At 35.4% G+C, this 14,241-nt stretch overlaps 1 protein-coding gene across 3 annotated transcripts in view; it reads right to left on the reverse strand.

The window, feature by feature from the left end:
* Nucleotides 1-5,776: 5,776 nt before the first annotated feature.
* Nucleotides 5,777-14,241, reverse strand: part of ARHGAP5 (Rho GTPase activating protein 5) — a 74,109-nt gene continuing 65,644 nt past the window's right edge. For all 3 annotated transcript variants that reach the window (XM_040970288.1, XM_040970286.1, XM_040970287.1), the window contains exon 7: nucleotides 5,777-10,310. In XM_040970288.1, the coding sequence (XP_040826222.1) occupies nucleotides 9,983-10,310 (328 nt within the window). In that variant the 3' untranslated portion in view covers nucleotides 5,777-9,982. The remainder of the gene's footprint in view (nucleotides 10,311-14,241) is intronic.

The raw sequence follows: 14,241 nt of genomic DNA on the forward strand, positions 1-14,241 counted from the left end.
CAAGTAAACATGTCATTACTTTAATGGTTTAAAGTGACAGCCCATAGGATACGCAGAAACTCGGATCTCTTGAAAACATACCAGGTGTTAGGAAAATTTAACTAGTTCTGAGGTAAAACTTTTAAGTGAATATTGTCTTTTCCACATTATTTCTCTTCCTGAATTACAATATGTTTTCACATGTCCCAAAGCAGTCACCAACGTAACCATTTAATGACTGCATTAATCTGCTCTATCAATGATAACACATTCAACATTGAATCTAGGGCTGTCATCTATTTGGTGAAACCTGCAACAGCCATTTTCCAGAGCCCACCTGTTTTTCAGAAGCCTAATCGGTGAATCATACAGAACACCATCTCTGGTTTGTGTCTTTACAGGTGCACAAATCTTTGTGACTTGGGCAACATCATGCCTTTGATTTTTTTTCCTTGACTGGATGTTGAACATGCTTCATTGCCTTCTACTTGGTCTCTCTCTCTATAGCTCTTACTCCACAGATCAAGAACCAAACAAGTACCTGAACACCTAGAATTTGTCTAATAACTTCTGATGAGTGAACCCTTTATAAGCTGGAATTTGACCAGCAATGCATTTATTATTTGATCTATATTCCCATTTAACAAAAGGGTGGCAGAAAATGCTTTGATCTCCAAGTGGGAAGTTGTTGACTCAGGATGAATGTCCAATATCTTTCACATGTAGGGTACTCTTAGTGTACATTTGTCGAAGTTAATGACATAGATCTTGTTGGGAATGAAGTAAGACAATTCTACAGCACAGATTTACTGGGAGGTTCCAAGGTCTCTGCTACAGACCTGTTCACATTTTAGGTCTTTGGCTCTGGATCTGAATGATGGCTTGTGTCAGCAAACTGATAAAGGGATTTTAAGTTTTACTGAAGTGGTTGCCCTTAGTGTCTTGCTTTTCCACACTTTTTTTTAAGAGTTAACAGCACCATCCTTGAATGTACACCTATTTTGCTCGTAGGGATACCATGGTTTTAAAATTATCTTCAATAATCCCTGCAGGCAGGTCAGTCTTCCATGACCATTCCTCCAAATTGACAGGTCATTACCATCAATATGGCTTCTAACCTTGTTTTTGGACATTTAGTGTGCCACCTGCTTCAGGACCCCATCATTTCTGTTCCTATGAAAAACCTGTTTCAAGGTCCATCCCTCCAGCCATCATAGCAACTTGCAGGTGAGAGGAGCTATCACCTAACTCCCAAGTGATACTGGTGGCTCTCTCCTGTCAAAGCTGCTGATGGGCTAAATGAATGGTTTCATTATGATTTTCATGGGCCCCATTTTGCCTAAAATATGTTAAAGTCCTACCTTTCACTGATATAAAGACAACACACTATTATCTATCAAAACCTCAAGTATTACTGGATCTGAACATAATGCCCACTGTGTCTGAGGACTAGTTGGGTCAAGTTCAATGCGTTCTTTGGGTTCTACCCTACAACATAACTCTTGGGGAGCAAGGGCAGGAGTCTGGCCACACATTTGCTTCAGCGTAAGTATGACACTGAGCTTTTAAATTTTCCTCCACAGTATGCCAGGCAACTCATTTACTGTACTTTGTTGAATACCCTGGTCACGTACCAAATAATGTCTCCACTCTATTTTCCAGGGTTTCTGTTTTTAATACCAAGATTTCTTAGAGTAAAATTTGGTTCAATAAATACTATTTTCAAAGTCAGCAACTTTCCAAACATTTGAAAAATTTGTTGCTGATTCTTAAATCTAAGTACGAAATTATGAGTTGGCTCAATAATGTTCACTCTCCCACTGCCAGAAGTAGGTCTTTAATTTGAAGACACTTAACTTCTAACTGCCCACCTGTAGTTTCTCACTGTTCCATTGCTGGTCAGTGGTCTCTAACAGCCAATCCCACTGAACTTTTTTCCAATAAACCTTTCAAATACCTGAGTATTAAACCACTCTTGTACAAACTTTGAGATCCTCTAGAAAGCAAATATTAAGGTGAAGTTACAAGTGGTAAAATATATTTATAAAAATGACTGGAAGATAAAGGTGAGGAATCAGAAATAATAAAGGCATTTATCACAATGCAGAAGTGACACCTGTCAAACTCAAATGGGGAGAGACAGGCAAGGGCCTCAGACTTCAGGGCAGCCCAGGTAGACTGGACCAATCCAACAGGAGCTGAAGTAAAAAGATTTCTCATATAGAATGCTGGGCTGAAACGTCTCTATTCTCTTCCTGGTCCATTCCCAGCCCATGCCTGATCATTGACTATAGGAGCCATGAAAACCATCATTGAGCATAAGTATCTCTCAATGTACTACAGCACAAGACTGACTGCAATCCTAGAGACATTTTTTTCAAAACATCCTAAACATGTACTCACATTGTTGCCGCATGGTCATCATTTAGAGCTGGGTAGACGCCAGTGCAATCACAGCTGATATATTGGAGTTATCTACTCATAGGCTTAATCAGGTCCCTTGTTCCTGCTATTTGGAAGACTGTTGCTGAGTCAGCTTGATCTTTTGATTTGAATGCAACCCCACACCTTAGATTGCCTTATTACATCAAGGAACTCTCTGATATTGCTGTCACACGGGCCTAACAATCTAAGTAACGTCCCTTAATTGTCTTTTCAAAGATGAGTTAGGACTTTATACTGCATTCCTTATCTTCTACATACTTTTCAGCTTTTTTTATCTGCAAAATTACAAATACTGTTGCTATGTATTAAAAGCCATAAAATCTTCTAAACATGGCTAAATAGTATACACGTTAAAGCCCTAGATCAAATGTTATTTTCATTGTTTAGTTCAAAATAGCTCCATTTTTCATTATTTCCTTTTAACTCATTAATTTTCAAATTTTTATTTACTTTAAAAGAAAGAAGGGCTCACTCCCCAAATACCTGTAATAAGCCTTAGCTGGGAATGGCCCAAAGTTGGAGCCCCAAACTCAGTTTGGGAATTGCACGTAGGCAGCAAGGTCAAGTACTTGAGCGATCAACTTTCACTTCTTGGTGTTTACATTCACTAGAAACTAGAATTGGAAGCAGAGCTAGAATTTGACGCCAAGCATTCTGGTGCAGGATGTAGGTGGCCTAAGTGATATCTTACCCATTGTGCCAAGGCACATCCTTAATTTATTATTTACTAAAGACTCCAAACATCTGGGGTTGTTCTCATTTTTTTGTTTCTTAATACTGATTCTTAATATTAATGAAACCAAACTTTAATCCTTTAAAATTTACTGAGATTGCTTTGTGGATCAATTTTACCTTAAATAACTATAGTTTCTGGGTGCAGTGTCTAATATATATTCCTTATGTCATTTTTGCTGATCATTTTGTCCAAATATTCGATACTCACTAATTTTTAAACTTTCTTCTTCCATTACCTATGAAAAAGAAGTGTTCCATCAACTACTGGAAGTAGACTTTTCTATTTTGCGTTGGTTTTCTAACATGCTTTTTTGCTCTTTGGAGTTACAGCCAAAATCAAGTACTTACAAATTTAGAATGAAACTATTAAATAGACTTTGACAATTTAACAGTGGGTTTTCCACTATTGTGTCTGTATCTAAATGCCATGATTATACTTTAGTAGAACGCTAAGCTTGTAACTGTTACTCAAGTATCATACTATCTTGATAATATGGGAGTAAAATGGTGGGAGGGAGGAAGCAGAATAGGAGGGGTGGAATACCTACAAAACTGAATCATGTAAACAATAGTAATTTCAAAAAGCTTAAAAATCTCTAGTGATGCTCTTCCTTGGCATCTCTGTGTAAAAACAATAGCAGCACCAACTCTTTACCATTTGTATAATCTCATCATGTTGTCCCCTCATTATTGACAAAATCCACCTTCTCATTCTGTAAATGTTTTCTAAGTAGAAACAATTTTGGCAGTGGGGGATGGGGAATTTTGGGGCAGCCAAATTCTTAGGATGTCTGCATTCCATGTGGCAGAATCCAGGTTCAAGTCCAGGCTCTACTTAGTTTCAGCAGGTGATGGCTCATTTACTCACATTCCAGTCACACAACAGATCTATAGTCCCTATGTCTGTTCCAGCTGAGGGTGTTGGGGGCATCTGGAGAGTGAAGCAGATCAGATCTCTTTTCAAAACAAGAAACTTTTCTTTTCTCCCCAAAGCCCCTCTATTTCATCTGATCTTGCTAAACATTCTAAAAAGCTTGATTTTTATATTCGTTAGTAAAATTTCCCCATAACATTGCTAAGTTTGCTTATTAAGATTATGCTAGATAAAATTCATTTAGAACTTTTTCTCTATTTTTCTTCTACTGAAGACCCCATATAACACTATTTTTTTTTTTACTATCATCTGCAAAATTATGTGACCCTACATGTGTGAACTTTGAAATTACAAGTCCAGCAGCAGAACTCAGATATATTTGTAGTTCCTACTCTTCACAAGTTTTAATGTTATGCTTTTGGGGGGGATTTTTTTACTTCCCTCCACACTTTCAAATATATTGGCATCAAGTTTCTAACACTTCCCTTTAGCTTTTTTGTAAGCTTATTTTTGAAGTGGTCTCTGTAATTTCATTTTGCTATGGTCTATTAAATCTAGAAAAAATCAATGTCACTGTTTGGGTTGAAATGCACCCTACCAAATTTTTGTACTATTCTTTCTGTTCTTTCTCTTGACTAAGCATTTCATTTATTAATTGTTTTCTTTTTCTACTGGCTTTTACTATTAGTGTAGCAGCTATACCAAAATTGTTTCTCACTAAGCAATCTAACTTTCTTCTTGGGTAAGGACTTACCAGTATTAACTCTAATTACATTATTTCCAGCCCACAGGCCTTCAACTCATATTCAAACCCACACAATATTTTCACATTAGAATGTAATTTACCCACATACTTAAAATTTGTTGCTTTTCACTCATACCTATCAGGATTGCATCTGGGAATAGTTTTCTTTTGCTTAAAAAAAATTTCTATTTTCCCATACCAATCCTTACTGCTGACCCCCATTGCTGTTTTATCATGGTATGATTATCTTGAAAACTTCTGTAGTTACTAACTACTTTGCATTTGAAAGATTCTTTCAGACACTGAATTCTATTTTAAGGTCCATTTCACTGCTTCTTATTCCCTATGATTTAAGAAAGCAGCTTTAGGTCAGACTTCTGAGAAGGTAATTCTCTCCTGGTTGTTTAGTTTTGTTTTTGATATGCTTTTCTTTTTGTGTGGAATTAAGCATTTCTGAATCAAGTCTCGTAACAGAGGTGACAAGATCTCATTTTTTTTTTACAGATGTTTTGGTTCTTGTCCACCTACATGTGCACATAAGCACAGTCACTCTCCTTGACAACTCCTCCAGAATTTTGCAAAAAAAAAAAAAAAAAAAAAAAAAGAAAAGAAAAGAAACCCTAGAGGCAAGTGGAGCCAAGATAGCCTCACTTATCTGATGGTCTTTTAAATTGGTTCTTGTACACAGTATTATTTTTTCTAGATATCCTCAGTTAGAGGGTTGGTAAAAATCACCTTATGTTATTCTCAGTGTGAAATGCTTATTATCTGAACTCATCTAAATTAAGTATGTAGGAACTGGGTTTTCTAAGAAATATAGCAAGTTTGAGAAGGATAAAGATGCTTGGGGAACTGTGATTTTACCACAAAACTTGTTATCACCAAATGTGACTTAAATTCTATTTGTTCTTACCTTCTCAGTAACTTTTATCTCCAGGGGCAAAAAAAATCTAGATGGTGGGAATAATTATGAAGTACAAATTCTGACAGTTTGTTACAAAGTGCATACAGTGCAGGTCTACAAACTATTAAAAATGACTAACCTATAACTGCATCAACAGTAATTTGAAGGTTTCTAATTGTATATAGTTAGTGATACCAGTTAACTAGGCAAACATCACAGGACTTAATTAGGATAAGAACAACATAAGATTCAGTGGCTTTCCCCACCATCTTCCTTCAGACATGGAGATAAAACCAATATTCTATGGGGAAATATGGAAACATGCATGAAGTTCAAAAGGATGGCAAAGATTCATTCCCCCAAAGTTCAAGTAGTACTTCATAAATACCATGGTATGTGCATCACATCAAATGATGGGATATAACTGACATTAATGTTTAGGCTTTGAAGAACAACAGATGCTGTCATAAGAATATGATTCTAAAAAATACTCCCCTTCCTTTATTAAATCTTAGAAAATTTTATTTTCAAGTACTTTGATAAACTGAAAAAGCTGAAGGAACTTAAAGAGTTCAATTAAAAATTAAAAAAAAAACATGTCCCATACACATCAAAACAAACTGTTCACCCTACGAATTAGCTAACTTAATGAAAAATAATTAAATCCAAGATACACAAAGATTGAAGTCAAAGAGAACTCACTGGTAATCAAATAACTTGGTAACATACACCCATAAAGTTCGGCTTAATATTCACAATGTATTGAAGAAAAAACAAAGGTATTATGCTCTTTGATGTTAGCATCTCTGCTGTAAGTAGGATAGGCTCAAAAACATTTCCAGTGGCTTAAAGCAATGTGTAACCATTCTTCGAAATTCAGGTCCAGACAAAACCTGAGTCTTAGAAGTCTGTGCACTATCTTACTTCTACTCACCATTTTTTGTAAAGAATCCAGTTTTCATCTATATACAACCAGAGTAAAATTTGGCTCTTCTTTTGTGGTAAAGGGAAAGCTCAATAAAATACATCTCCTTAATTGAACTTTTGTATTAACATAAATTTTAATTTTATTTTAAATATTTTACTTGAGGAAAAAAACCCCTGATTTTTACCATGAAGTGGTAAAAACAGAGGCATCTATTAACTTAAAATTACACAGCTTCTTAATGTTTTATTTATAACATTTATACATTAGAAGCTCCACTGATATTTACTGCAGCATCCTGTGGGTGAAGCACAAAAATTACATTAATTATAAACAAGGAAAACAAAGCACTTTTGACTTTTTAAAGTTATATATATATTTATATCCAGTTGACAAATAGCATCACAATTATTACTGTATAAAAAACTAAAAATCACCATGGAAGCTAAGGCCTAAGTTCTTTTTCCAATTATTCCCTTTGTTTATATCTAAGAGATATTAGAAATTAGATTCCAGTACCTTAAAAAAAAGTCTACATTATTTACATACAGTATGGAAAATAAAAGCTGCTTTTTGGCTAAGTTAAATTGCAGTTACCTACAGTATTTACATTGTAAATGTCAGCGGGGAAATTACTAACAAATACCATTTCAAATGAAATTACATGGTGCTGGGAATTTCACTCATAATTGTGTATTCTAACAAGTATTAAATAGAATTTTACTTTCTAACAAATTCAGTACTATGCTTCTTTATATTGCTAATTTAGACACTGTAAGTCCAATATTGTAATTCCTTTAAGCACTGACCTTAAGGAAAACAATGGAACGTGTGAGGATGGAATTTTAACATTATAAAATATGCCTTAATGTTTTACTCATACTTATGAGACTATTTAGTACTCTTTTAATCTTTTAAGAAGTCTCATACACACTCCTCTTCCAGTAACTAACCAGGAAAAAACAATCACTCTGTTTTCAGAATTTTCCTAACATTTCAAAGCATGCCTAATCCCTTAACAAAAACAAAACAAAAGAAAAACAATTTGGTATAACCGACTGAGCTTTAAGCCGTACTTTAATTGTCAGTAACTAACCTACTGGTTAACTGAACCAAATTAAGAATATTTAGATGACTCACTATAGAGTGAGTCAAATCACTGATAAAATGCATAGAAAGTAGAGTTAAATTTTGAGGACAGTGCAAGGCGGTTGATGTGGAAAATGGTAAATGCTAGTTTTAATAACAGAAATGGTAATAAATGCATATGAATGTTAAATTAACACAGTATAAAAGAGAACAGTTTAAATAAACTGGGATTCACATATTACAATAGCAAAGTTATGACAGAATGAACTGAAGACACGAACAATTCTGAAAATTGTCTTTTCAGTCTACTTCCAACAGAAATAGTCAGGCTTTTTTCCTGTACATAGTTTGATGCTTTGTCTATACCATATATAGTAGAAAAATAAATTCTTTAGCAACCTAGAAACAGTTTATAAAACTCTTAAAGTTTAATTTTCTTTACCAGACATGCCAATGTTAAACTGACAGCTATAAATTAAAGCTATACAGACAATAGGTTTAAGCAATATAGAACAAGTTAAGAATACTACTTTACCAGGTTTTTTTTTTTTAAATCACTGTACTTTCTTAATTCCTGTGTGCTTTGCAATAGGAATAATAGGGATTTTATTTTCTTAGAAAAGATAATAACATGTAAGAGTATAACACAAATAAGATAATTTATAATATACATGTACTTCAACAGCAGCCTGGTTCATGTCGACATCTTGCCTCTCAAGTTAAGAATGGAAGTGTAACACCTAGGACTTAACAGTTGGGAAAGAATATTTTAGGAAAAAATGGAGTAAATCAAACTCTTAAGAGCCTTGAACCTCAAAATTATCTATTTACTATACAATACACATAATAATCTGAAAACTTCAGTATGAATGAAGACTACAACATCAACCAAAGAATTTTTGTCTTTAGTGCTCCAAATATAATCTATAAATGGAAAACAAACCAATTATTTCCCTTTCCAACAAAAAATGGCATGGCTTGACATTTAAAAGAAAAATAATTGAAGCCTAACAAAATTTATCTGCGCCATCTACTCTGAAAATTCTGTTCATGTTAGTATTCTGGTCACATTTTCATCAATAAAAAGTTTAACCCCCAAAGTAGTGGTCATTTAGAGCAAATCTGGTACCAATAACAAAGGAAAAAGCTAGTTAAAAAATGGTAATACAACACATCACAAGAATATGCATACAATTTTGTGATTTTATATATATACACACTCCAAAGAGTTTGTCAGTACCCAAAGTATTTTTATTGCTATATTAGCAATGAATTTTTCTGGATATGTTTTTAAGGGCCACAGAAAAATAGATTCAAGGAACAGATTAAACTGAAGTCCTAGATTAAAATGCTTGGTTTAAAGAATTTTCTACAACAAATTTCATGTTTATGTATGAAAAGTTATAGAAACTTATATGAAACTGTCATGAATTATTTTCTACACTATACTAAATGTATTCCCCAAGAGGGAATAAATTAAAATATCTAAAATATATTAGATTAAGATTACAAGACCATCATAGATCTTCTGAACATGCATCTGTTTACAGAATTAACCGTGTACAAAATGTTTATTTCTTTTTGGACCACAAAGAAACAACTTGGTGGCAAGTATCCTTTGCACAACATTATCAACTAACTTTAGCCATAGCTTGCTCTTGAGTGTGAAAGAAACAGATTCATTTACTCCTCATCAAATCATCCAAAGGTTGATTCAGATGAAGGTGCAGAAATGTGGAATATGTTAAACGTATTTCTTCTTTCTTTCAAATAACTTCCCAAGCATTGTCTAAGTAGCCTGAAATTATAAAATACTTCACTGGGCTTTTAGTTATCTACAACTCTAGAATGTAAATTAGGTTGTCCAAATTAGCACATCAAATAACAAAACCAGCCATAAAGCAGGCTGAAAGGATTAAATGTTTTCATATGAGTTTTTAAATCATTTAATTTCTATAGAAAAATTTTATTCACAATATAATGTGACAGAAATTGCCACAGAAATGATATACTGATTGCAATAAGGTTGCATGCAGCAGCAGCTTTGTATTTTATAGCTATTTTTGTTTATAAAAATTAAACCTCTCCAGTCATGCTTATCACATGGTCTTAGATTTTTGTAATGTAAGTGAATGAATAAAGAATATCATACAGTTCAAAGAGAAAATGTCCCATCATTTTGAATCAGTTATCTGTATGAAACATGAAGTACACTACTGAACCCTGAAACATGCATGTCTAGATTTGCTTTTGTTCAATTTCAAGCTGTCTGCAATCACTTCCTACTTATATAATACCAAGAGGGTCCGTCTGTAACTGTGGTTGTATCAGCTGAGGTTGTAATGGGGGTGGTAATTGAAGAGGTACCATCGACTCCACCAACTGTCCTGGGTTTGAAGATGGTGGAGGAGCCACAGTGTTCACAGTTTCTATAATTTCTCCATTGTAAAAAAAAAACTGACACTGTTGAATAAACGTTTCAACAACAGATTGATGGATCTTAGTGGTAGACAGAAATTCTCGATTTTCAAAATCTGGTCTCATCAAGGTTGGCCAAAAACAGATGGATAAGTTGTCTGCTGTCATCAGGTTGATTTTATTTTGCTGACTAACCCTGAAATCATGAAAGAAAAAATAGCAATCAAAATTCATTATAATTACTGAATCCTAAGTTAAAGATATCTCAGATTATTTTTTCACCTTTAATCTTAACTTTAAATAAAAAAGCTATTATGCAATATTCAACTATATCCTAAAAACAGAAGACAGTAGTAAAAAGTGACTTCTTACCTGGGCTAAAAATGTATATTTGTGAGCCTTCTTATTCTTTTCTCTTAAAATGAGCAGCTTATGATTAATTTTAGTCAGTTTTCATAATATAATTAAGAAAATCTAACTGCATATCCAAATTCCTAGAATTCTTTGAGATAAAAAGCAGGGTATTCTATCTCAGAAAACTTTGGAAAGTTATTTTACCATCATCCAACCAGAGTAACTTGTAACTTAAATTTTGGTAGTTGGTAAAAATCATTAACCATGTTGCACATTTTTACAAAACTCATTTGAAGGGCTACATTTAGCTTGTAACACTGCCTATCTTAAAATTCTCAAGACTTAACTGTTTGAAAAGTATCTATTTTACTAGAAAGTCATAATGCCACAGGGAGGTTGGGGGAGAAGTAGATCTTCCATCAACTGGTTCATTCCACAAATGGCCACTATGGCCTTAGGTGGGCCAGTTCGAAGCTGGGCACCATGGTCTTCATCCGGTCTCTCATGTGCGTGCAGTGGCCCAAAGAAATTGTACCATTCTTTTTTGCTTTCCCAGGGCATTGTCAGAGAGCTGGATCATAAGTGGGGCAGCCAGAACTCAAATTGGTACCTATACGGGATGCCAATGCCAGGCGGATTAGCCTGCTACACCACACCTGCCCCAAGACTTAATAATTTATAAGTGGTCAGTCACATATTAACTGATTTTCACCTAGTTCTTTAAGTATGTGAGCAAGCAATTCTATAATAATTTCCAATAAGCAAGAACTATGGGAGTTAAATCTTAAGTATCAACTCAAATTGATTACACTGGAGGGAGTTTACACACATGGGAGAAAACAGTCTATAAGTGGGCATGTCAACTGCAGGGAAATCTTAAATTTACAGATCAAACATTTTTGTGTTGTAAACAAAGGAAAGTCCCCTCCAAGTAGATAAGTTGCTCCTTGAGGTAATATATATGATTTAAAAACATGTTTTGGGGGCATATAGGCGCTGATATGAGTCCTGGCTGCTCCACATTATATCCAGCTTCCTGCTATTGTGCCTTGGAGAACATGGGAGGATGCAAGTGCTTGGGTCCCAGCACTGTGTAGAAGATCCAGATGATGTTCCAGTATCCTGGCTTTAGCCTGGCCCAACTGTGGGCCATTGTGGTCATCTGGGAGAAAGCAGCAGTGGATGGAAGATCTATCCAACTCTCTTCTCTCTCTTTAATTAGACTTTGAAATAAATTCTATATATTTTTAAAATGAAATGGCAGTATGCTACCTGTGCAAAAAACCAGTAGTATTTTTATTTTTCTAAGATTATTTTTCCTGGGAAGGCAAATTCAAGGAGAGGAGAGACAGAAAGATCTTCCATCACTTCCCTAAGTGGCCACAATAGTTGCAGCTTAGCAATTCAAAGCCAGGAGTTTCTTTTGGGTCCCCCGCATAGGTGCAGGGTTCCAAGGCCTTGGGCCATCCTCAACTGCTTTTCCAGGCCACAAACAGGGAGTTGGATGAGAAGTAGAGCAGCCAGAACATGAACTGGTATCTACATAGGATACCAGGGGATACAAGGTGAGAACTTAGTTCACAAGGCCCATCGGTAACATTTGTAAAGAGAATAAATTTGAATACACAGAATAATAACATTAAATCAATCTTTTTTAGGAGTGGGGGACCTTTTTCCTGCTATGGAGCATTTAGATATTTATATCACAAATTGAGTGCCAAATAAAATTGTCAACTTAGTCATTAAGCTGCTATACATTCACTGAAACTTTAGGTCCTTCCTGTGGTTATCTTGAAATTGGCTGACTAAATGATTTCAAGGACCTAACACAGTAGGACATTCCCCTCCCCTGCACAAGGAGGAATGGAACTTTCACCCTGAGTTTGGTGCCAAGTATTGCCATAGTTAAGAGCTAGGTTCTGCAAACACTTATAAAACTGGAAGGCATATGGATAGGAATCAGGTCTAAAAAAAAGTCTTAAGTACAGAGAATAGGTACTAACTAGGTTAGAAACGAAAGGGAGGAGCTGACATTATAGCACAGCAAGTTAAGCAGGCATCCCATGATACCAGCTCCCATTATCAGAGCCCCAGATGCCTGGACCTGCCTTCTAATTCAGCTTCCTCCAATGTGCCTGATGGAAGGCAATGAATGATGGTTTGGGCAACTGGGATCCTGCCACACATGTGGAGTACAGATGGGAGTTCCAGTGTCCTGGCCTTAGCCTGGCCAGATCAGGTTATTGCCATTATTTGGAGAATAAACCAGCAGATGAAAGACTGATCTGAATCTGTCCCTCTTGCCTCCCCATGTGTGTTTTTCAAACAAACAAATAAATATATAAATGAAGGAAGGAGGGGAAGAAGAAGAGGGGAATAACTAGAGAAAGTTTTCTGCAAGAGGTATTATTTGAATATGGTAGGAATAGAAAATCAGTTAAAAGTTCTGGAACTTTTTCTTCTTGTTGTTTCTTTAAAGATTTATTTATTTATTTGAAAGGCAGATTCTAAAGAGACGAGGTCTTCCATCGCTGGCTGACCTTCCAAATGACTGAGTCGATCCAAAGCTGGGAGCTAGAGGTTCCTCTGCATCTCCCACATGGGTGCGGGGTCTCCTTAAGCCATCCTCCACGCCTTTCCCAGGCCACAAGTTGAGTTGGATGGGAAGTATAGCACCCAGGATATGAACTGGAAAGATCTGGTTCTTTAGCTTTTGTTGTAATTGCTAGCAGGCTTGTTGACATAGATTGCTGGGGAAGTAATATGATTTGTTCTGTCTGGGGTGCAACCTGGTCATCTGGATTCCTAATCGGTTCCCAGGTGATGTTAACTGTGCTGTTTTGAGGACCACATTTTAAGAACAACTGCTGTTGATGAGGTACTATGGCACAGGATGATATTTTGGTTAACTGCTATTATATAGTTTTAGTATTACAAAGCCTCGTACATGCACAGGAGAAAAGGGAGCAGGATGTAACAAGAAAGCAGAACCAATACCTTCAGTTTAGTTACACTTGAATGCTCCCTTAAGGAACAGGAATCATTTAAGTATAAGTAATCTTACAATCCATTCACTATGTGCTGAAGTTTGAATTTCATCTCAAGGTAACAGGATACATGCTTAAGTAATCTTTATAGAAATGTTTTAGAAAGATCACTCTTGCATCAACATCAAGGAAGGAAAAGTTGGCAGGGAAAAAGCTCAATTACAATGAAATCAGAGGTTCTAAAATGAAAACCGATCAGCCCCATTTAAAGCAATTATAAAGAAAAAGGCAATGTAAAAATAATCATGAGAAAAAAAAGTTGACAGTCACTGAATGGATATGTAGAGTGAAAGAGAATATAAACAAAAGGTAACTCCACAGATGAATTCTGGCAACCTTTGCAATTTGTCAGTCATCTGTTACATACTTATTTATTTATGTTCCTCCTCTATGAGCAGTAAGCTCCAAGAACTGAGTGGACTGTTCTGTTCACAACTATGTGCCTGGCACATACAGTATTCAGGGCTTTCAACAATTTCATGCAATTGATCATTGCTTCTAAAATTTGAATGCAATTATACTATTGCTTTGCTGTATTCTCCACCAGATCCCACACTGCTCAGAGCTAATTTAAGTCATGCAATGCTTCTTTCACTAAGTATGCCCCTCCCTAACAAAAACTGTCAACTGAACAATGCACCTCATAATGTGAGCTTAAGATTTTAAAACCTCCTTATCTTGTCAGTAAAACATTTAAAAGACTAAAGTCAGTACACAGGCTATCTT

This window comes from Ochotona curzoniae, unplaced genomic scaffold (genome assembly GCF_017591425.1).
Source record: "Ochotona curzoniae isolate NIBS_2020 unplaced genomic scaffold, NIBS_Ocur_1.0 scaffold_4701, whole genome shotgun sequence".
NCBI lineage: Eukaryota > Metazoa > Chordata > Mammalia > Lagomorpha > Ochotonidae > Ochotona > Ochotona curzoniae.